A 24,665-nucleotide genomic window follows, 5' to 3' on the forward strand; every position below is an offset into this window, starting at 1 on the left:
TCGAACATCGGTAGAAGGGAGGTGAATGGGGAGGTGGTGGGTGCGAGCAAGAAAGCAAATTTCTGACTGGAGACAGGTGAATACTGTTTAAGTTTATTAAGGGGCGTTCGAAATGTTGTTGCACTGAAATTCCACCGAATGATGGCTGAGACAAGAATGAGATACAGGTGGTTAAATGGGTGTGCCTATCTTTTGCTCTGAATTCCAACCAATGATAGTTGAGCGGAGAATAGAAGTAGTCCAAACACTGTAGGTGGTTTGGGTATGTCAAATTTCATTCCGCTTCTCCCGAACTTTCGTTTTTGACAAAACGTGCATTTAACAAAGCGTTTGGGTTTTTTTTGAAGACAAGATGTTAGGAAACTGCATTGTAGACTAGGCACTACTCTAACACGCCCTCCATATCTCACAGCGGCGCCGACTAACCTCTGGGTCTCTGGGCCTGTAAGGGTCATAGGTCAGACCCACCTGAGAGACGTGTGGAATAGTTGACTTGGATGCACTGGGTCTTTGGATGGTGGTGATGTTAGCAGAGTGCAGTCCAGTGTTATAGATTAGATTTTACTTTAGATTTTACTTGACCTTATGTGAACATGCGTTTTGGAAAACTGTAGTATTTTGTGGATTGTGTTGAGCTTCACCCACCACCTTTGAACTTGTATTAGAGCCGGTCAGAAAAAGAGTGTGAAGACAGAGGTGGTCCGTCTACGGGAGACGTCAGCTTGCAGAGGCTTAGAGGTAAGCTTGGCTGCCACATCCAAAATTAGCGCGTCATATACTACTGTCACATTATATTGCATATATTCAGTGTTATGGGGTTTTAGAGGTATCTAGCGTTTCTGAACAGCTACCTCTGCCCAGGGACCAGGACAGACTCAGGGCAGAATGCTACCTCTTGGACCAAGAGAGTCTTCTCTTCCATGAGGGCAGAATCTCACAAAATGTTACCTCTGTCCTGGTACCAGGAGATAGACTCCTGGGATGAGGAGAGGCTCACCTGCCCTGGTACCAGGAGATAGACTCCTGGGATGAGGAGAGGCTCACCTGCCCTGGTACCAGGAGATAGACTCCTGGGATGAGGAGAGGCTCACCTGCCCTGGTACCAGGAGATAGACTCCTGGGATGAGGAGAGGCTCACCTGCCCTGAGGGCAGAATGTTACCTCTGTCCTGAAGTCTCAGAGACTTTGCTTTGGCCTACAGGATCAGAAGTTAATCTGCTCTGTGGGCAGGAGAAACTGCTCTGTCCTGAGGACAGAATTGTTACCTCTACCCTGCGATCATGACGCACCTGCTCTGAGGGCAGAATGTTAGCCTGATTATCATTGACTTTCAATTCTCTTCAAGACTTGGTCTGACCAAGAGCATAACAATTAACGTTTCCCAAACGGCATGGTTGACCCGCCTCCCTAGGTTTGATACTGGTTGACTGGTTCTGACAAAGTTCCCGATTTTTCTGGAGATCAGAAACAATATTTACATTGCTCTTGGCCTGACTAGAAGCAACGCTGAAGATGTTGCATCACTAGAAGGGCGTGGCCTGGCAGAATGTTATCCCTGCCCTGGGAGACAAGAAAGCTCCCACACACTGTCCACATTTTCACCGTTTAATTGTGACGTTTTGGTCTCTTGACCTTCTTCAACCAATTGCTTGAAGAAGGTCAATAGACTGAAATATCGCTATTAAATGCCGCAAATGTAGACATTGTGCCGGAGCTTTCTTGTCTCCAACGTTGGTGACCCAGGGGTTCTCCTCCGACGCACCTGACCAAAGGAGGTGTGCAACACAAAAGACCATCCTTCTGCCTTGAGGGTATTTGCCAGTTTTGGCTTTTTTAGGCAGTTTAGGCATCTGTGATTTGACGTTAAAGGTTAGCATTGACCTGCGAGCTATATTACATTAGATTACCGGGTAGTTCACCAAAATGTGACACTTCAATCCTGATATTCGTATTGTTGTTGTCCTTTCTGAGATCCTATCAAAGTCCAATCTCACGCACATCCAGATGCTTTTCGGGTGCAGGTTCAAAAGACATTAAGCTCATAAAATGAAAAAAGGAAAAACCGCAACACCGATGCTCCCATTTACTTCATTTTAATGTGACGTTTCGGGCCACCCCGGCCCTTCCTCTCTGTCTGAGGAAGGGCCGGGGTGGCCCGAAACGTCACATTAAAATGAAGTAAATGGGAGCATCGGTGTTGCGGTTTTTCCTTTTTTCACTTTCTGAGATCCTAGCCATTCTAATGGGGGCATGGTTTGTTTACATTTCGGTGCACTGTGCAGGAAATTGTAAAAAAGGTATTGCAACTATACTGCTCATTGAAACTGGGTTGCCTATTGCCAAATTTGATCTTTTCATGAATGTTAACTAAGTAATAAACTAATATTTTCTAGTATGGCCCAAGTACAGTCATTTTCACAGCTAAAAATGTATATTTCTGGAAATTCAAAATAGCGGACCATGGAGAACATCCCCTTTTTCATGTATGAAAAGTGCAATTTTCCCAGTCATAATGAATACGAATTTGATGGTGGTGGTAAGTATTCATGAAAAAGGTACATTAGTGAATGGGTAGCCTGCATCTTAAGCATCTTAACAAACTCCAAAAATATCATCCCAAATGCTGTGTTGTAAGGTGTCTGATGCTGCATAATGTTTTGGGATGATATTTGGAGTAGGCCCTATGTTAAGATACACATCATTGTTGGTGATGAGTCCCATCACTGTAATGTCATCTGCAAATGTCATGATGGTGTTGGATCCCTACATACGTATGCATGCAGTCATGGGTGAAGAGTGAGTAGATGAAGGGGCTCAAGGGGTGGGAAGATGTGGTGTGGTGTGGTGTGGTGTGGTGTGTCTGACCTTACATGATGTCATCTTTTGGTCAGAAAGTCCATGATCCAGTTGCAGAGGGGAGGTGCTAATTCCCAGGTCTGCTAGTTGTGTGATTAACTTGGGATGACCTGTTGAATGCAAAGCACAAACAGTTGAAAAAGGGAGGTCTGCACACTGCCGATAAGCTCCAAACTTTATTATTTAAAAAGCAACATTTCGATCACCCTGGATCTTCATCAGGCATATTCAGCTGTCTGACTTTTTTGTCTGGCACCTGCAACAAGTGTTTTTGGATGTGCGCACCCTACCCAAAACCACTGCAAAGCACAAACACTCATCTATTTTATTTATTTTGCCGACAGGTCAAAGCAGCAACCCAAACGCTTATTCTACAGTCTGTGCAATGGATCACTTGATGCATCTGCCGTTTCAAAAAAATAATAATGTCAAAACATGTTCAGCCTGCAATAGCTAGGCCAGGGGTTCCCTAACTTTAGGCCCCCATATTCCAGTAGATTCCAGCCAAGGCCCTGCTGACATGGGGCGTGCATGCCACACTATTTTGTTTTCTGTGCACCCCCTTTCACAACTCCATGGAGTTTGTGTGTATCCTAAACCATTTCAAGAGCTACAGGAAGCATAATAGGCCTATAGGCTACATGTAAACAAGAAAGTGAAAGAGTCACAGCAGATCAACCATAATCAATTTGCTTATTTTTTTGTTTACTTTAATTTAATTATATAGCCTATTTTGTTGTACACATCTAACCTGCAGCAGCCCACCTACGGAGTTGCACCTACCAGTCCCCTGCTGTGCCCCCAGCAGAACACATAGTTGACAGGTAGTCTACCTGTAGGCTGGCCCACCCTGTGATCCATCCAACCGGCAACAAATAAATAACCTAACCGTTTCAATAGCCTAGAATAAAATCATGATAACTATACGCACATTTGTTAGGGTATTAAAAAAGTGAACCCAATTGACTCACTGAGTGAGAAACAAAGAGAAGAAACGTTTGTGGGTGTGTGTGTGAGAGTGTGTCAGCACACCATGCAAATCAGCGCGAAAGCTTCTGGAAAAAATAGCGGAAGGATAAAGTTGAACGTGCGTATGACGTGAACAACCGGTCCCTCTTTCACTTCTTTGCTTCCCCTACAGAAGGTCCTTCGTCAAGCTTCACCATGGCGAATGTTGCTGATACTAAATTATACGACCTTCTTGGAGTGACTCCTACGGCCACAGAAAATGAACTGAAAAAAGTAAGGACCTCGTTGTTGGTATCTTCTCGCAATTTTCAAGGAGGCCAACAAGGCTTTTTGAGGGAGGAAAAAAGAGATTAGCCAGCTAGCGACAGATGGCTAACACGAGCTACGTTAGCTAGTCGTTTAGCTTAGTGTAAAGGCCCAACGTTGATTTTGTGAAAGTTCACATTGAGTGGCTGAGTAGTGCGCTTGCTTCATATTAGCAACAATTTTAAAGTTGCCTGTAAAGACGGCTAGTGGGGTACTGCTATGTCTAGCCAAATAGGAAACCTTTCTGGTTGTGTTAGCAAAGGCCTCGCGGATGGGAGATGATTAGCTGGTTAGCTAAATCTAACTCGTCATGTGGTTGAAACCGGTGGATAGCGTGTGGAACATGTAGTTCGAAGGTGTAGCAGTATGTTACCACGGTTATTTACTGACAACATTTTATGCTAACACTTTTACAAGCAGATATAACGGCCGGGATCATGAATTACTTTAGGTAACCGGCTAACTAGCCCTAGACAACATGATGCTCTGCTGTTGTTTCTGTTAGTGTCGTAACCAGAAGCTAGTGCCTCCGTAGTTGCTAGGGGGACAGAAAGACTGGTTTTATGTAATAGATGTTATCTTGAAAGTTGCAATGTAAGGCTTCATTACGATTACATGATTCGTAGTATGGTTTTGTGAAAACGTCAATGTGTGGATGTGGTTCGGCAAGCTGATTTTTGATGTTGAAAATGGTTCGACTAGCACTCATTGGATGTCCTCGTCAGGTCGCCGGTTAGCTCCTGTAAAAGCGACTGGTACTTGTTTACGTTTCATTAATCCACTTGGTTGGCTAAAGTTGTTAGCTCGTTGTCTTTTTACTGTTCTAACTGCGTGACACGAAGTTGTGTATTGTACACGAGCATTTTCTTCAAACTGTGTCGGCTTAGCATGAATTATACACAACAACCACAGCATAATGCACTTTGCTCGGTTGCCATGTTAATTGGAAATGCTTGTTCTCATTACGTTTATCTACGTAGCATGACTGGCAAATATCAGCCTTTTACCTTTCACACAGTCATGCTGTAGATCTAGTTCTGAATAAGCTACGTGATGGGCGAAATCAAGTGCTGCATACATTGTGAAAACCTCTCACAGCAAACAATACGGACTCTGCTTTTTTACACAAAAGTGTACACTTGGGGGTTAATATGGAAAATGTGTCCCTTTTGATTTATGTAGTGGCTTTATCTACACTTAAAATTACGCTTTTGAGTTTTACCGGTTGTTCTCATGAATAGTAGAACAATTTGTTGGATCCCGGATGTCATCTGACAGGTAAACTTCGCTGTGAGTTCACGGAAATTCTGTAGCTAACGTTAGTGGGCTAGCTCAACAACCTTTGTTTCCTCTCGCGGTGAATTGGCTAACTGTGACGGTCTGACCAACATGTGAACACGCATTTTATGGTCACATTTTTCTCTCCCACTTTGTGAACCTATCACTGAAGAGTTTCTATTTGTCACGTCATGATGATACCACATGCTTTGTGTAGAGTAGACCATCATTTTCCAAATTTCATGTCCTGTAATCATTTTTTTTCCCTTTGAAGGCATACAGGAAACTGGCAAAGGAATATCACCCTGACAAGAACCCCAATGCTGGAGACAAGGTACATGACTGCCTTCAACGTGCCCATCACATGTGGACATTCTAACCTTTAATTGTAAAGGGACCTTCGTGTCTTTTATAGCTGTATAATGTTGTATTTCACTCTGACTATTGCTAAAGTTACACTCCAAGTTTGAAGTGATGTTGGCTTCTGATTCTCAATGTGCACAATATAAATGAATACATTTGCAGGCATATGCAACCTAGTTCTTGAGCTAATAAGATTATTCTGTGCTTATAATAATATACAGTCCATGCCAAGCATTTTTTCTTTGGGTATTTTTCAGGCTAATTGGGTGTGTTGCCTTAGAATCATCGTAATACTTTGATTTTGTGTGAATTCAGTTCAAGGAGATCAGTTTTGCGTACGAGGTGCTGACCAACCCTGAGAAGAAGGAGCTGTACGACCGCTATGGGGAGCAGGGCTTGCGGGAAGGGGGAGGTGGAGGAGGGGGCATGGACGACATCTTCTCCCACATCTTCGGAGGAGGCCTGTTCGGCTTCAGAGGCGGCCAGGGACGCCGCAACGGGGGCAGGCGGAGAGGAGAGGACATGGTGCACCCCCTCAAGTGAGTGCAGCGAAAACTACTACAGAGGTGCTGAAGGTTCTTGTCGGGCAAGGCGGAGGAAATCTGATGTTGTGCAATTGACTGCATTTACAAGTATAGAGTCATAATAGTATCCTGAGAAAGATTATTGCATCATAGTTCGTTAGTATGATTGACACAGATAATTCTCGCTGCAAACCCTGACACAGAGCTGTTGGGTTTGGCGGAAGTTGACTTGGCCGGCCAGATGGCTGGTTAGCTGGATGTGACGTCAAACAGAGGAGGGTTTGTTGGTGAACAGCCGTCAAATTGAGAAAGCGGCAAACTGGACCTTGTCCAAATGTCATGGTACTTAGCACCTACCAAGTGGAAGCAAGATGACCTAAGCTGGGCGCTTTGTTATCTGGGGGTGGAAATCTGGTCAGATCTTGTGTTATACGTCACATTTACCATCCTGGCCATAATCAACAGCCCACCACAGACTGACATTTGATTTGCTGTGGTCTCAATGTGGAATACTGTATGCACAACTATGAATGTTTTTCATTACAATATCAAGTGTTGCACTAAATAATGCTGTCAATTAGAGGTACAGTATTATCATTCATGCGTAAGGTTAAGAGTGTGTTAAATTGAACACCTGAAAATGAGGTCCTCAAAGGACATTAGAACGTGATCAAAGGAAGTCCTCAAGGACACGGTCTTCTTAACTCTTGTGTGGGTATGACACAGTTCCATTTGTAATAAAGTGTCTCTAAAATAATATCTCATTACAGGGTGTCCCTGGAAGATCTCTACAATGGCAAAGCAACCAAATTACAGTTGAGCAAGAATGTGCTGTGTGGGACCTGCCATGGGTAAGTGTACTCGATATAGCCCTCTATTATGTGACTATGTAAAGCCCTTCCCTCTCTTGCTTGCAAGGGGGGATGAGGGTGATTAGTATAAAAAGGGGGTTAGTGGGGGAGGTGAAGTGCAAGTGTAGATGGAGGTGTAGTTCGGGGATTGTAACATCGGCCTCCATCAGAAGATGATCTTTGTTTGGAAATATTGGGGGGGTTATGGGGCACCTAAGTCTCCACCCCTTCCGGGCGGCGCGTGGGGCTGGGGATGCAAAAACTTTTGATTGGGCTGTAATGGACTGATCACAGCTATTTTCCGATCCACCTCGCATTTCCCCGTCGATCACACATGCTGTGCCTCAGAATTAATAACAACCAATGGTGTGCTTGTTGACTTCACTTGGCAAGCGATTTTTGAGTTGTGTGTGTGCAAAAATATGTAATTATTTGGACTACACAACAGACGTCGCATGTCCGACGTGCAGCCACTTAAGCCACGGTGCAGCGGTAGGGTTGGCTGTGCCTCGGTTCACGTCAGATATGCGAGGCGCACGTGTAGTCTCTCACACAGTTTTGCACAAAAGCTAAAATAATCGCAAATCCAAACCTTTCAAATTCACTGTCATCATATGTGAAATCCAGAGCACATGCCAAACGGGATGAGGATTTAGCTTGACTCACTCCATTAACTTTCATTCAAAATTTTGAGAGCTCCAGCCCCACGGATCGGAAGTAGAAGGGCGTGACTTAGGTGCCCCATACCTTTTATTTAGACAGGACAGGGAGCGAGTGGGACAGGGAGCGAGTGGGACAGGGAGCGAGTGGGACAGGGAGCGAGTGGGAAAGGGAGCGAGTGGGAAAGGGAGACGGGGGAGGATCGGGGAATGACCTTGGGTCGGGAATCGAACCGGGTTCACGACATAATGGTGCAGTGCCCTACCCTTTGAGCCGTGGGGGTCAAGTGACTAGGAGGCTTACTTAATGCACAAGCACAGCTAAGCTTAGCCTAGCCAGCCAACATCAGTTGCGTTATGTTGAATTTGCCCATTCACCCTCTATTGTTTCATTTACCAAGGTCATCAGCACCATCACTTCATTTTTTTGCATGTTAAATGTGACATGATGCCCTGAGTGTAGGACTGTAGGTCCCTTGTGCTCTGATCTAGTATGTTCACTTGATTAGACAAAAATACTTAAATTTTTAGTTGAGCTGGTGAAGGAGGATCCATTTACATCAGTCAATAACAATAATTAAATCGTCTTTTAGATGGTCACCTATGATCCTTTGAGATTTTGCATGTAAATGATGCAACTGATGCATGCAGATGCAACACATTCATAATGGCTGTTGTAACTTTGAGCTTTTGAATTTGCCCTCAGTTTTCAAGTGTGATGTGGTAGTGTTTCTGAGTTTGTCTGTGGCCACTGAACTTCAACACAGTTTTTCACTGCAGTTGCTGGGCACTGCTGCACTGCATTGAACTTTTGTGTTGGCCTAAAAATGAGGGAACGGGACCCTGAGCAGTGTTGGCCAGTTCATGCAAGTTAGCTGTCAGAAAGCCTCAGTATCACTGGATGCTAATCACAAGTGAGAGTGCTCACCACATATGAACTCTCCCATCTCGTGCTTGCAACTCGGATATATGCTGAAAGAGGTGTGTGTGGGGAAAAAAGATAAGCTGGCATGCAAGCATGTCTTTAAAGCGCACTGACGCGGCAAGGAACTTAAAGCTTATATTTCCTAATGATACGGACTCAAATGGCGGTGGAGTCCACTAGTAGCACACTCTTGTTTTCCCTTTTTAGATGCGTCCTAGTATCTTTATACAGGGTATGTCTGTCCGTCGGTCTGTCTGTCTGTCTGAAACGCATTCTTTAAATTGGGCAGAACACGATCTTCGCCGCCATTTTTTGTGTTGCGCTCTTCGTATTTGTGCTTTTGGATGCATCTTTGTCCGCCTGCCGGACTTGTTTGCAACAGCCACAACCCCTCGAAGGATGAGATGTGCAATCATCCCCTGTATGTCTAGTAGCAAACCGGCAGCTAGAAGTCACCAGCTTTAGTATCTAAAATGCCTCTTTTCCACTGTCGGTTTTCTGGTAGGCCTACAGCGGGACTCAGCTGCAACTTTTTGCTTTTTGAGTAGGTATGACACAGCTCAATCGTGAAGCAAAAAGTGGCGGCAGAGTCGCGCTGTTTTCGAGCTGTAGGCCTACCAGAAAACCGGCAGTGGAAAAGAGGCATTAGCTAAGTTGAGTGATGACGTTGATCTTTGCCTGACCGGGGGTTGCCAAATGAATCTATACAGTGCTGGAGTGGTCTGTGGACATGGCATTGTTTTTGTCTGGCCATCTTAAATCTGACATGTAATTGTAGATAAATAATAATCAACGCGTGGCATGTGAAACAGGAATTCAAGGGTAAACTAGCTGTGTTGAGGGTGCTCTGCAGTTGAAAAGTGCATACGTTTTGCAGTAAGAGACCAAGTGATTGATTTTGAATGGTATGGGACTACTGGGAAAGAATGGACTCTCTCCTTTTTTATACTTCTACTATACAAGGTGGGAGCAGGTTCACACACTGAATAAGACACTAATCATCTCTTCAAACAAATGTTGTTTTGTCCTCAAGCCGGCCCGAGTGTGTGTACCGGTATCTTGGTTTTAAATTGATGAAAACGACTCATTTGCAGATCATGATGTGATTACTTGTTTCTAAAAATAGGCGATTTGTGATTATAATTGAGGCTTATCCTTATCAGTCAGTGATGCAGTTTAATTCCTTCTGACTTAAATGTTCACCAGACCTCATTGTATCACTTTTGACAGTGAAAATGATGCGTCTGTGGACACAATTTCTGCCATTGGGGCCGCTTGTAACTTGTACACCTAAATACTCTTATAATTTCAATTTTTTCCTAATATTTGGAAGTGTAGTATTTCAGTTCATTGATGGCTGTCATATTTGGCTGTTGTTTCATGTTGTCATGTGGACTGTTCTGCTGCTCTCTATGGCAAATGGCTGATTTGTGGTGTGTGTGGTATGGACTTCAGCACAACAGCCTGATTTATATAGCACACAAACTGATGTTCTGCACTGTACATGGCTGTCCTGCTACTGTTGTGTGCTCATGTTGTTCCTGTGTGTGTGTGTGTGGTGTGTTTTTTTTGTGTGTGTGTGTGTGTGTGTTGTCTGTGTGTGTGTGTGCGCAGCCAGGGCGGTAAGACGGGTGCTGTCCAGAAGTGTACAGCCTGCAGAGGGCGTGGCATGCGCGTCATGATCAGACAGCTGGCCCCAGGGATGGTCCAACAGATGCAGTCTATGTGCACAGACTGTAACGGGGAAGGTAAGACACACACCGTGCTAATCTGCAGGACTCATCACACTTTTAGACGGCCATGTTGATCCTGGGGACTTGGAAGTAAGGTGGTTTTGTAACTTGACTCGATGAGGTGAGGCATATTATAGGTTTAGGAGGTAAACCTCTAAATACGTGCCCTGCTGGCATGAAAACCCTACATGAGGAGATGGTACCACTTGCTCCAAGTTTGCAGTACAAACCCACACAAGTTAGCACAGTGGTTTAAAACCATATGGTGTCGCCTGGAATTCAAATGGGGTCACCTGAAATTAGTGGCAATATTGGAATACTGCTTGAAAGTATTTTTTAAACGTATTATTTTGACTGAAGCACCACAAACAATCACTCAAGTGACAAGTAAACCGCATATAAAAACTCACTGTACTTTGGTCATGCTAGTAAATATTAGCTTATTACTTAGTAAGTATTCATGAAAAGATTAAATCTGGGAATAAGCAGCACAGTTGCTATGAGCAGCATATTTGCAATACCAACTTTGACCACAATCATACACACTTAATCTGTAGTAATAATAATAATAATGGGCATTTTAGCCTTATTGACAGGGGCGTTTGAGAGGTGAATGGGAAAACTAGGTGAAGGAGAGATGGAAGGAATGATAAATGACCCAGGTTGGACTTGACCCAAGGTCCCCCGATTTAGGATCTGTCGCCTTAGCTCCCCCCACACTTTCTCGATGGATCTCGATTTGCCCTGTTAAGTGAGGTAGGTGCACATATCGGTTGTTGGTTCATTGACGATCTGTCTTCTTTTGTGCCTTTTGCAGGTGAGGTGATAAGTGAGAAGGACCGTTGTAAAAAATGCGAAGGCAAGAAGGTGGTGAAGGAGGTGAAGATCCTGGAGGTGCACGTGGACAAGGGCATGAAGCACGGCCAGAAGATCACCTTCGGGGGCGAGGCCGACCAGGCGCCCGGCGTAGAGCCAGGAGACATCGTCCTCGTCCTGCAGGAGAAGGAACACGAGGTCTGCACAGCAAGGCCGAACGGCTACGCACGCACGCACGCGCATTCAAACTCACACACACACACACACACACACACACACACACACACACACACACACACCAGTGAGGTGCGGTCAACTTTATGGCTGGTGAGGCACTGACTTTTCCAATATCAGATTTTCAAATATATAATACTACAGCTACAGTTTTAGTAAATTTATCAAATAGGCCTACCGATAAGTTTCATATGCCATAGCTTTCTTAACATAAGTTAGGCCTACATAATAAAACATGCTGCATTTCCGTAGAGTAAATGCTACTAGATCTCTCACTCACACACACACACACACACACACACACACACACACACACACACACACACACACACACACACACACACACACACACACACACACAGGATTCAAACAGTGGTTTCACATAAACCACACTGCACCATCACGGCAGAGGGAGAGGAGACGAGGAGAGAAGAGGAGAGGTGAGGAGAGAAGAGGAGAGGAGAGGAGAGGAGGAGAGAAGAGGAGAGGAGAGGAGAGGAGAGGAGGGGAGAGGAGAGGAGAAGTGAGGAGAGGAGGGGAGATGGAGAGGAGAGGAGAAGAGAGAAGAGGAGAGGAGAGGAGAGGAGGGGAGATGGAGATGAGAGGAGATGGGAAAAGAGAGGAGAGGAGAGGAGAGGAGTGGAGAGGAGAGAAGAGAGGAGAGGGGGGAGAGGAAAGGAGAGGAGAGGAGAGGATGAGAGAAGAGGAGAGGAGAGGAGAGGAGGAGAGAAGAGGAGAGGAGAGGAGATGAGAGGAGAAGTGAGGAGAGGAGAGGAGTGGAGAGGAGAGAAGAGAGGAGAGGGGGGAGAGGAAAGGAGAGGGGAGGAGAGGAGAGGAGGGGAGAGGAGAGGAGGAGAGAAGAGAGGAGGAGAAGAGAGAAGAGGAGAGGAGGGGAGTAGTGAAGAGTGTAAGCTCCTTCAAAGCCCACTGCTCTCACACACACGGGATTCAAACAGTGGTCTCACATAAACCACATCACGGCGGATGCTCAATGAAACACACACACACACACACACACACAGGATTCAAAACATGGTGTCATATAGACCGCTGAGCACCACGGCGAACAAACTGGTGTGATAACTTTAGTGATAAGCACCGGATTCTCGTGCAAATGTAGGCCTACATCTACTTGTACGAGGCTACGACATTTAAACAGAGATTACTACACAAGCTTCGATATGGTCACCAAATATTTTGGGACTGTCATTTATGTTATGCCTACACTTTGGAATTAGATCAGAGTCTTGTAGTTACACGGGTATATTTGATTTACCTCAACGGTACCCTGTACTCAACTTTACAAACAGTTACAGGGCACATGAGAATCCTGTTCAGATCACAAAAGCTACCACCACACCAGACAGAATCACGGCGGATTCACTCTATCCCCACGGGTCTCACAAACACAGGCTTCACACACATAGGAAACACTGATCTTACCTTTAACTTGTACATCAGGTCCATGCGCCGCTCTTTTCCTTCACTTTGGAGTTGCGCATGCTAACGTTACTTTAGCCGGTGCTGTTCATCCAAAGCCACATCTATTCGAGACGCACCAAACGTCCAAAGCAATTTGGCATTGAATATGAATATGAGTAGCCGCGAGGATTTGTGTTTCGTGAGGCTCCTTAGTCCTTAGTAAATTGTTAAGTCGTAAAATCCCATGCGAATGGTCTTCCACACATTCTCGCCGGTTGCAAACAAGACACAGGGGAAACAAAAAAAATAGTTTCTGTTGTACCACTCACTTTGAAATGATCGGGTAGTTATAATCTTCTGATCGGTCATCTGCAGTAGCAAACCCTTCAGCTCTGTCGGTCCTCCATTCTTTATCACATATTTTCCAACTTTGAGAATGCTCTTAGTGTCGTTATGAAATCCTTGTAGCAGTCAAAGAGAACAAGCTAGCCAACAACACCGACTGACAGTATTGTGAACTTCAGATTCGCTATGACGTAACTGGCCAGCTCCAGAAGGAGTCTGCGGCCAGGCTACTGCTGGCCTCACCGCTGTATATTTCAGTGGGCGTTATGCCAAAGCGTTCAGAGTAAAGAAATGATAATCACACGTAGAAAATAGTAAAAAAATATCAGGAAATGAGGGCACACCATACATACTTCTATTAAGTGTATAAAAACGTTTAATACAATATTACCAGGTTGCATTCACAGAACGAGCAAAATGGCGCATGCGCTGAAGCTTGTTAACGAGGTATTGCGCAATCCGGGGGTGAGGCAAATTCAGAGTTGCCCCAAATTCGGCGTATTCGGAGGAATTTGACATGAAATGGGCAAATATTACGATTTTGGCCACAAAAATGATTGAGAACGAGTGAAACAGTTTAAACACTACTCAAATGGTAGTTATGGTGCAGATGCTAGACAACAATAGCTGTTATTGTAACTATTATTCACATTTACTGCATCTCATCATAATCATCTTGAGCTGGTGAGGCCGTGCCTCCCCTGCCGTATTGGAGTGCACGTGCCTGGCACGCACACACACACACACACACGCACAAGGAGGTATCTCAACCAACAAACACACTCCTCTCGCACTCTCGCTCTCTCTCTCTCTCTCTCTCTCTCTCTCTCTCTCTCTCTCTCTCTCTCTCTCTCTCTCTCTCTCTCTCTCTCTCTCTCTCTCTCTCTCTCTCTCTCTCTCTCTCTCTCTCTTCCCCCCCCCACTTGAGGACAGAATCGGCACATCGAAAGTCACACACACAGACGGCCAATGGTTCCTCAGGGTGCGGAGTGTGTATGGGTATAGTGATCTTTATGTTAGAGCTCCACATAAACCTTAGATGGCCCTATCTATTTTAGCCATATATTTCCACGATGGTGCTTGGTCACTTAATCGTCACGGCACATTATACTTAGCTCAGTGTTATTTAGTGTGACTTGCAATGTGACCGGCATGGAGGGAGTTGGTCCCCTTGGCACAACGTGAGGTTAGCTGCTGTATTAAATTGCAATTTACACACAAGTATTTATTCACCAGTTCAGCCTGCTATTCTCTTCTTCCTTTCACCACTTTTGTCTACTGTTAAAGGGACAGTTTGGTCAATTTCAACATGCAGTTGTATTGCTCACGCTACCCTTGACTAGTCAGTACCTGGTGATGCCACATTTTTCGGCTCAGCCCTTTCCGAGATATGAGCAATTCTAATGGGGGCAGCGTTTGTTTACATTTTTAAAAAATGAAACATAGGCCAACTCCAAATATTTTCTCAAAAGTTACTGCTGTTTGCTAGTTGTCTGCTGATGTTTTATAACCTTTTGGATGTTTTTGGGAATAAATAAAAATGTTTTTTTGAAATGTAAACAAAGAGCTGCCCCCATTACAATGACCAGGATCTCGGAAACGGCTGAAGAAGAAGAAAAAGAAATCTCAGGCTCTGACAAGTCCAGGGTAGTGTGAGCATTACAACTGCATGTTGAAATTGACCCAACTGTCCCTTTAATGATATTTTGACTTAACCAGTGCAATATAAATGGGATGCCACAAGCAGAGTTTCAAGAGCAGGGTTCCTAATTGTGTGTTTTATCAGAGGTGTATGAGTAGTTGCAGTACGTAACGCCACCCACGAGTCCCCAAGTCCAGCATCCCTCTACGATAGGCCCCAGCTGACACAGGATTCCCTTGAGGGTCAGTTGGTGCAGCAGCTTGTCGTGACTGCATGTCATGTCAAGTGCACCTTGTGCAGCCACTTCAGGCTGAGCTGCTGGCTGCATCCTGTCTGTCGGTCATTGACAGACGTGTTAATAATGTTATCACCACCTGGTCTTTCTCAGCACCGCCAGTCAAAGATGAGTACTCTATTGTCCAATTCTCTGTGGAGCATTAGGTTTGATATTGCGCTGTGACTGAGCTAGTGAGACCTAAAGTGTGCCAGTGTGATTTTTAATGCTATTGCTGCTGCACCAGCTCCAGACCACCCCCTCTACCGTCTACCCACGCACCCCTCGACATGACTTGATGGCCCCCGAGAATAGACAGGCCAGCAGAGACACATGCTAGTGACACCAAGCCTGAATGCCTAGCTGTTATCATCAGCTGAATTAGTGTTGCATGGGGCTTTTCATTTGGGCCATGGCCATAAGACAGCCACACGCTCATTAACATCTCCGTGAGTGCATATTTCTGTGGTCAGTCCTAGTCACTGGTGCTGAAAGATCGACCAGCTAATGACAATCTTTCCAACCTTTCTGATGTCTTCAGTAAAGTTGCTGATTTTTAATTGCTCTTCTCTCAACCTACTGTCAATACGCCTGTGAAAACATATGTAGCTGATGCCAGTTAACACAGATGAGGATAAGAACTCTAATGATGCATTTGAAGAATATGATGCTGAATAAGGGGTCAAACATACCAAAGCCGAACGGAACGGCTGCGGGACGAACGCTGTCTTTCTGCTTAGTTTCGGCCGGTGTGTTTTTCTCTGCCTTTCACACTGACAGCGTCGGCGTGCGCGGCCAGTCCTGTTCAAAAAACCCCCACAGCCAAAGCTAGCGTGCTACTTTGCCATTCATTTGAATGAGACACCGCCGGTCGCCGGCGTGAAAAATACGCTTGAGTTCTATTTTCCAAATGCAGCGCGGCGCGGAGCCGGCTCCCGTGCCGCTGACTCCCGACTACGGCCGGTTGGTGTGTAAGGACCGATATTTTTCAATGTATTTTCACCGACGCCGGTAAAAATCGTTGGCGTTCCGCGATGCTTTACCGCCCTAGTGTGTAAGACCCCTAATGAGTTTTACATCACTTGGCATAGGCCTTGACAATATGAGAAACTTATTTCGATTATTTCTCCCCAAAATTTTCGATTTCGATTTTAATCACGATATGAATAAAATCATATTTATTTTTTTTAATTCCCGGGGGAGGGGGGGCATGAAGGGCATGAGACATACACAAGTTTATATTGTATAGTCCTATACGATATAGCCTACAAAATATCTATAAAGGAGGAAAATGAGAGATAAATGCCTAAAGCAAATATCTTTAACCACAAGAGGGATAACTGTCTAAAACAAGACTAAAGGTGCAATTGCCTATAGCAGGGGTAGCCTACTCATTTCAAAGTCCTCGAGTCCCCCAGTTTTTCCAAATTCTTCCCAATAACACACACACCCACAGCAGGTATTTAGTTTCCATTGACAGGATTGGAGAAAAAAACTCTCATACAGGGCCTCTATTTGCCTGGAGCACTGTGGGGTGATGTGCCTGCCTTGTTCTCATTGCCACCCTTCAGTATTTTTTTAATTTTTAAATGACATAAGATTATCTGTTAGCCTACATTTGCAGACTGCATTCATAAAGACTCATTTCTTAGTGAGAAAACCAATAAGATAAAAAAATGCAATCACAAGCTTTGGTCCCCTAATCAAATGTGATGTGTCTTTTCTTGATTTCAGACCTACAAGAGAGATGGCAGCGACCTACACATGGTTCACAAAATTGGTTTAGTTGAAGCACTTTGCGGATTCCAGTTCACACTGAAGCATCTAGACGGCAGACAGATCATGGTCAAGTACCCTGCTGGAAAAGTTATTGAGCCAGGTGGGTGACCTTTCCCAAAATGTCTTTTTTAGGGGCCAAGCAGCGAAGCTGCCTGGCACCTTATAGTGTTTGTACGTTTTCTTACAATTATTATTATTCATGCTTCCTCTTCTTAGGGATGTCTATTTTTGTTTTGTTTTTTGTTCAAATCGTGTTGTGTTGTTGACCCACATGTAAGGCGGCTTGTTGAGCAATGTGCCTAGGTAGTAACCTTACTTAGGCCATCTGGCTGCATTTCGCCAAACTACACGCAGCCGCATTTCAGTTTCCTCTAGCAATCATCTGATGACTGGGAAAATCAGAATAATTTCTGAATGAGTGAGCCAATCAAGAACGCCAGGTGGGATTTTCCGTAGATGGGCGGCGTTATGTCTCTTCTTACTCCTGTCGTTCTCTGTTGCGTTGCGGGTCGAGTACAGTGTAAGTGCCTGAAGTGGCACATCAGTAAAGTTTTTCAGAGTTCTTCATAGTAATCAAGGCCTTCAAAGTACATGCATTTGTCCATAGCTTATCACAGTGTCTGCTGCCATCTGCTGGTCAAAAAACAACAAATACTTTTTTTGACCAGTAGATGGCAACAGGAGAAACGGACACTGTTATAAGCTATGGACAAATGCATATACTTTGAAGGCCTCGATTAATATTAACTATGAAAAACAGCTTTTCCAAGTTTGAATGTTTGATACAGTAATACTGTACATCGGGTTAAGAGGGTGTTACAGTCATCAAGTGCCCACATGGTTAATTTGAGGCCTGAAGTAGGGGGTACTGTAGGGTCATTTTGTCCCAAAGCTGTTTTTGAGTCCCTCCTATTCTGACATATAAAGTCTGAGTGCCCTAACAGTTTTGGAATACACTGTACAGTTCCCATGATGGGGGGGAAAATAATCATTTTTCAAGGCCAAATATAGCCACAAATAATCAAGGTATGCTATTTGTAAGTACATCATCTGATAGACAGGGTCATATTGAGGGGGCATGGTGATTTTTAGGCCTGTATCTTCATTCAAACTAAAACTAGGTGTCAAAATCTGCTTGTAAATTTTGTATGCAATTCATAGGCTTGGAAAGTGGGCGTGGCACCCAAACTTTGGAGGGCTTCATCTCCACAACCGTTAGACGTAGGGTGTTAATACTTGGTATTCTTTCAATTGACATCAAAAGGTGCATGTATGTGAGGTATCGGGCAATTCGGACCGGGTCACCTGGGGAGGCCGTGTAAATTGACATGGAATGACCCATATGCGGATCCTTTCCTGCATGTAGCCTGCCGATTTCTAGACTGAACAACTAGAAGTAACAAATGGCCTCCCACCTCCTGCCCAGTTAACACAAACCAATCACAGTCCAGCATGGAGCCCGACCACAGGCGCTGTCCTCAACCCAACTGGACATGTTCAAAGTGCGGGAACACTGTACGTACACACTATGGCCTACCAATAATCTCTGTTGTCCTCTGCTCTCCAGGCTCCGTCAGGGTGGTGCGAGGCGAGGGTATGCCACAGTACAGGAACCCCTTCGAGAAAGGAGACCTGTACATCAAGTTTGACGTGGAGTTCCCAGAGAACAATTGGATTAGCCCAGAGAAACTGACGGTGAGTAGCGTGCGCGCTTGCGTAACTCTCTGGTGGGGTCTGTAGGGTAACGGGTCTCCTAAAACACACACACACACACACACACACACACACACACACACACACACACACACACACACACACACACACACACACACACACACACACACACACACACACACACACACACACACACACACACAGCCCTGGCTCTTGTCAGAGCTGGGGCGGCTACTGTCTGTTATTCTCAGAGTAGCAGTGTGGTGGGTCGACCTGGTTAATTATAAATGAAGCAATTGTGTTGTCCCAGTCAGTCTATTGTGCAAATTGAGATCCAGGGGAGGAGCCGGGGGGAGGGAGGGAGGGCCGGCCTGTTGAGCCGTGTACTTGTAACCAGGGCTGGGTATCGCAGCCATGTTCCTGTATCGATTCGATTTCGATTCTTAGGGCCTTGGATCGATTATTAACGTTTCAATTCGATTCGATTAATTCCGAATCAATTCAATCCGTTCCCTTCTTGGTGCCAGGATTTCCCCCAAAAGATGCTGTTGCCTATTTTTATATAAAAATGTCAAAGGGCTGTGGCTTGACAGTTTTAACAGATTGCTAATTTGTAATAAGTAGGCCTAGGCCTAATTGACTAATACCTACTGGGTATTTTCCATAGACCTAAATTAAGCAAAAAGAACAAAAAGAAAAAGAACCAAAAAATCGATTTTGTGCCCTGTGAATCGATTATGTGAATTTTAGATGAAATCGGTCGATTATCGATTAAATCGATTATTTTACCCAGCCCTACTTGTAGCAGTCGTCCTGTGGTGAAACCTGAGGCTTGGCCAGCCCTGCTCTGTACCGCCTTTGTTGATATTCTAATGTTGGAGCTTTGTAATGCGGAAGGCGATGAGCCCTCACTCTCAATGGCCAATGATTTTGGATGTTGAACTGGTATTATATGACGTGACAGAATGGTCAAGTCAAGTAGGTTTTATTGTCAATTTCTTTACATGCACTGGTCATACAAAGAATTTGAAATTACATTTCTTGCTTTCCCATACAGACATAGACTAATCTAGGTAAGGACATAGACAGTATAGACATAGACAGTACTTATACATGGACATAAGACAGTATGGACATAGACAGTGCTCATACAGACATTTAAAGTGCAAGACTGGACAACAGAAGACTTGTAGAGGACATACATTAAGAGGTAATTGTTGTGCTTTTCCTAAAAAGTCCTTTATAGCGTTCTGACATAGTAATAGTAGCATTTTGAAGAAAAATAAATATTAAAAATGGTGCTCATTTCAATGTATGCCGAGCACAAATTGTGCACTTGCAGGTTTTTCCCTTTCGCCATAGAAGAACGTGGTAAACTCTGCCTTGACTTGCTATGCTTTGGGTGAAGCCAGTCTTCAAGTTTGTAGCCAATGCTATGTGTTGACCCATTCATTCGGATGTGACATTAAGGCCTTCCAGCTTTGCCTTGCTTGTTTGACCTAGAATGTTCTAAACCGTTTCTCGGCTTGCTGTATTAAAGCTGTCGTTTGAAGGCGATCCTTGCTGTTAGACTTTCATATAATGTGTCTAGCCACTAGGAAGTGAACAAATGCTTTTTGAGGGTAGCCAGACTTCAGCTTAATTCAAATGCTTACTGATTTACTGTAGGAGTACTGGTGATCATGGCAATGCAGCCCTTTAGCCCTCTTGATGAGTTTATATTGCTCCACATCATGCTGTGCCTTAGAAAACCCCTTACTATACTAAATCCAATACAAATGCATGGCCTGTCATGGCTTAATTACGTGCATATGAATTCTGACCTGGTTGCCAAGATTATGCGACAATGGTTTCCTTCCCACTACATTGATGTCTTTTACCTTCAACTTTGATAATTTCCAGTTTATTTCTGTTAATTCTCCAAAACTTCCACATCTGAAAATTTCTGGAGTTTTGCAACCCTAATTTTGACTCTTGAGTTTCCTGACAGTTGTGAATCCCTCTCTCTTGATTTGGCATGATGACTTATCATGGTTTATACTGTAATTTAGTTTGTTCTCAATGTTGTTACTTGGTCATATTCATATTGTTTGAAGCCAGCCTTAACCTCACATGCCTGGTGTTGATACAGCACTGACCTATGGCCTCTCGTTCTTTTATATTGTGCAAATTAATTCCATGTTTTCATCTGCCACTTTTGCAGAGTTGTGGAAAGTAGAAGTACTATTCCAAATGCATATGATGTTACAAAGTTGAAAGTGAAACCATGTAGTGTCACACCACTGGTGTTGTGTAATTGCATTTGTAAGAGTACTTCTTCTGTTTCTACATGCACCCCAGGGGTGCATTTCTAGAAGCCATAGTTGCTAACTACGTTAGCTACTTCGTTGTTTGCGATGCAATTTCCCACTGTCAACTACCTAAGTTGCTAGCTGGCCAACAGCTATGCTCTCAAGAAACTCACCCCTCTCTTTTCTTAACCCAATGGCGTCCCCTCATTCCTCTGTTGCGACAGCTTCAGCATTGCTACCAGTCAGGTCAAGAGTCAATGCAAGTACTTTCTGAGTTCCCGCAAATACGGGAACTTCTCCCTCTTTGTTGGGAAACAAACAATCGTTAGCAAACCAAGGGAGACCATTTGGGAAATGCTGTTTGGGAAATGTTAATTGTTATGCTCTTGGTCAGACCAAGTCTCGAAGAGATTTGAAAGTTGATGATAATCAGTAGGGCTGTAACCAGGGCTCTAAATTAACTTTTTCCACCACCAGCCAATTTGGCTAGTGGACATTTTTTCTTACCAGCCAAACAGAAGTTCAACTAGCCATTTTTTTTAATCTCGCCAAAATAAACTATGCATTAGGCTAGTTATTTTTTTTCTAATTAAATGGTCATTTTGTCCAACTGTTTCTACAACACAGATACACTATAGGCCTGCATAGGCTACTATATGCCTACATAATAATTAAGCATATTATAGGCCTAGGCTATATATTTTTTCATTATTTTTTAACTTCTGCTTTATTTTTTACTTTCATTACTTAGGCCTAATTAATTTGATTAGTTTTTGTTCAATTCCTCTGAAAACAGCTGAATCACATCGCACAAGCCACTCACATAACATACCTTTAACATACAGTAACCAAGCACACAGCCAAACACTACAAAACCTCACATACGCACACCCCAAGGAAGGAGAAGAGATGAGAGGAGAGAGGAGGAGCTCTTCTCTACCATGCGCAACAAAATGACAAGAAGCCTAGTTTAATTAAAAGTAAATAATATCTCGGGAATCTTCGCTTCCTTTGTTACTTCCACAGCTTCGTCGTTGGTTGCTTTTTTTTTTTTTCCGATGGCGTGGGCTTTCCAACTTAGTTGCGCCAGGACTCTGAACATTTCAGAAGACAACTGAACTGACAGCTACGGTCACACTACTCTGACAGTCGGCTCTCCTCCTCTGCCCTGGTCGCTATTTCGTTCCACAACCACTCATTTTTAACGTCACTATTTACAATTACTACTAGCATTCAACAACACACAGAACCTTGCTCTAACCCCTGCCACATTCTCATCACTCGCACAAAACATAGTCTACACAACAGAAGTAGCGCTATGCATAATCTGCGTAAGTCCTGTGATTGAAACGGTCAGGGCAAGGTTCATATAGTAATAATAGCAGTAGTGACGTTAAAAAGGTTGTAGCGAAAGCGACGAGAGCATAGGAGGAGAGCTGCCTGTCAGAATAGTGTGAGCGCAGCTTAGCTGACAGAATGGCTGGTCGTCTGAAATGTTTTCAATCCTGGCGCGCGCAACAGCATGGAGTTCACGCTCGATGCACTAGAAAGCCCACGGTGGGAGGCTACGTCGTGACGCTAGTGTCCATGGGTAATGTAGGAAATCTCGGCCTATAACGTTCGCCAGAGCAGCGGTTTACCGTTCATAAGTTACTGTACTCGGGCGCTACTAGCCAAATTGGCGGGTAGGTATTTTTTTCTACTAGCCAAAATGAATTTTCACCCGTGTTTGGCGTGTTGGCGTGTGTTAATTTAGAGCCCTGGCTGTAACGATACACTCAACGCACGATTCGGTTCGTATCACGATTTGGGACCTATGGTTCGATACACCCCACAATTTTTAAAATGTTTTTTTTTTTTATCATTTATGAATAGAAAAGGTTGCAAGAGATTATTATCTGCAAACGTTTTTTACATTATTAGTAATGATATTGATTTGAAGCTTGGAAGCACTATCACATCATGTCATGTGGTTAATATCTGGAGTGAATGGTAACAGAACTTTGAAAGGGCATATCACGATACTGTCTTCTTGTATCACGATACAGTATAGGGACTCTGCATATCACGATTTCTCAATTCGATACAATATCGCTACAGCCCTAATAATCAGGCTACTGGGGCAGCCGTGGCCTAGTGGTTAAGGAGTTGGTCTTTCACTATGGGGGTTGTAGGTTCGAATCCCATCTGACCTCTCCCTACACCTCCATCCATGGCTGAAGTGCCCTTGAGCAAGGCATCTAACCCACATTGCTCCAGGGACTGTAACCAGCAATACCCTGAATGAAATGGAAGTCGCTCTGGATAAAAGCGTCTACTAAATGTAGTATAATGTAATGTAATGTAATGTACTGTTGCGCCTCCCCTCCCCTGTGCAGGAGCTGGAGGACCTGCTGCCCAACAGAGCGGAGCCTCCCGTCATCTCTGCGGACGCTGAGGAGGTGGACCTGCAGGACTACGACAACAGCCAGGGCTCGTCCGGAGGACACCGCCGCGAGGCCTACAACGACAGCTCCGACGACGAGGGCGGACACCACGGGCCCGGAGTACAGTGCGCCCACCAGTAGTGGGCAGACGAGACGAGACGAGATGGAGAGCAATGCCACCCCGCTTGGCACCCGGAGAAGGAGAGAGAGGAGAGGGGGACGACAGGAGGACAGAAGGGGAAGGAAACGAAACAGATAACGACTTGACCAGTTGCACAACAACATTGATCGGGCACAGTTGATCTGAGCTGGACTGAGCTGTTTGGATCAGATCAGGGGTCTGCCTTAAAAAAAAACACACACACACACACACAAATATTGTCGTATGTATTTGTCCCCGTCTCTCCTCCGCTCTGTAAGCCCTCCCCCAGCCCCCCACCCTCTACTCCAACACCACCTTGTAGAAAACGCACAGCCCAAATATCCCCTCGCCCCGCACACATATCCTCTCACTTCTCCTTGTATACTTCAACACACCTAAAGGCAAACCCCCACAGCCCCCCTCCCCGTTCAAAACACATGCTGTGGGGAAGAAAGGTCATTCCTCTCTGGCGCGGTGTATAACTCGCATCCTTTTGTTCTAGTATTTACACAATCTCATTTAAACTAACCATCAAATGCCGTTTCGACCTGGGACATTTTTTTTGACACCTACAGCGAGATTTCTGTGGCGTGAGAGAGAGCCCGTAAGACTTAATGAAAACGACGTCCTTCTGAAACATCATGGGACTCCAACAGACATCACATTTTTAGGTTGGTTTGTGTGTATCTGTGCTTGATTTTTACCACTTTATTTTCTTTGTAGATTTTTACTTTTTTTTCTTCTTTCTATTATATTTTAAAAAAAGAAATTGGAAACCGAAGACAATGTGTATAAAATTGAAGTGATTGTCATTAAGCTTTGTATCAGCTGCTGTCATGCAGAGCAATGTGATTTATAAAAACCTAGAAATAAAAATTAAATCGCCTGTATCCGTCTTCAACCAGGTGCATGTAAAGTGCTTCAGTCCTTGTCAGTGATGTTCACATGCCGTCTCGAAGTGTTCACGAGAGAAAGTAGAGAGAGAGGAGAAAGAAGACAAGCAGCTGTAGGAAAACATACCTTCTGTGACACACAAAGTTGAAGTTGAATAAAATATGTTAAATCAATGCCATCTTATTTTTGAATATATATCATGATTTCACCACTGCTGGTAGGTTGGTTCATTGTTGTGGGACTCGCCACTGGTGGTGTGTTG

The 24,665-nt window shown here is 44.3% G+C and overlaps 1 protein-coding gene and 1 long non-coding RNA gene across 2 annotated transcripts in view; one reads left to right on the forward strand and one right to left on the reverse strand.

Annotated features, from left to right (window-relative positions):
• The window catches only part of LOC134438582 (uncharacterized), a 25,957-nt gene extending 20,285 nt beyond the window's left edge, over positions 1 to 5,672 (reverse strand). Inside the window, exons 1-2 of the long non-coding RNA XR_010032627.1 lie at positions 5,354 to 5,672; positions 2,866 to 2,966 (exon numbers count right to left, since the gene is read on the reverse strand). This is a non-coding gene — a long non-coding RNA (uncharacterized LOC134438582). The remainder of the gene's footprint in view (positions 1 to 2,865; positions 2,967 to 5,353) is intronic.
• LOC134438581 (dnaJ homolog subfamily A member 2) lies at positions 3,948 to 24,576 on the forward strand. The gene is made up of 9 exons (XM_063188174.1): positions 3,948 to 4,098; positions 5,684 to 5,743; positions 6,088 to 6,311; positions 7,067 to 7,147; positions 10,346 to 10,479; positions 11,282 to 11,478; positions 16,932 to 17,076; positions 18,544 to 18,671; positions 23,320 to 24,576. Exons 1-9 carry the CDS (start codon positions 4,021 to 4,023, stop codon positions 23,506 to 23,508), a joined length of 1,236 nt encoding a protein of 411 aa, XP_063044244.1. The 5' UTR covers positions 3,948 to 4,020; the 3' UTR covers positions 23,509 to 24,576.
• The last annotated feature ends 89 nt before the right edge of the window (positions 24,577 to 24,665 follow it).

This window comes from Engraulis encrasicolus, chromosome 22 (genome assembly GCF_034702125.1).
Source record: "Engraulis encrasicolus isolate BLACKSEA-1 chromosome 22, IST_EnEncr_1.0, whole genome shotgun sequence".
Taxonomy (NCBI): Eukaryota; Metazoa; Chordata; class Actinopteri; order Clupeiformes; family Engraulidae; genus Engraulis; species Engraulis encrasicolus.

Bases quoted from the DNA above. Each gene is read 5' to 3' on its own strand.
- LOC134438581 (XM_063188174.1), top strand. From the start codon at position 4,021: ATGGCGAATGTTGCTGATACTAAATTATACGACCTTCTTGGAGTGACT. The intron at 4,099-5,683 runs GTAAGGACCTCG...TTCCCTTTGAAG, and splicing joins CAGAAAATGAACTGAAAAAA to GCATACAGGAAACTGGCAAA. The intron at 17,077-18,543 runs GTGGGTGACCTT...TCTGCTCTCCAG, and splicing joins TGGAAAAGTTATTGAGCCAG to GCTCCGTCAGGGTGGTGCGA.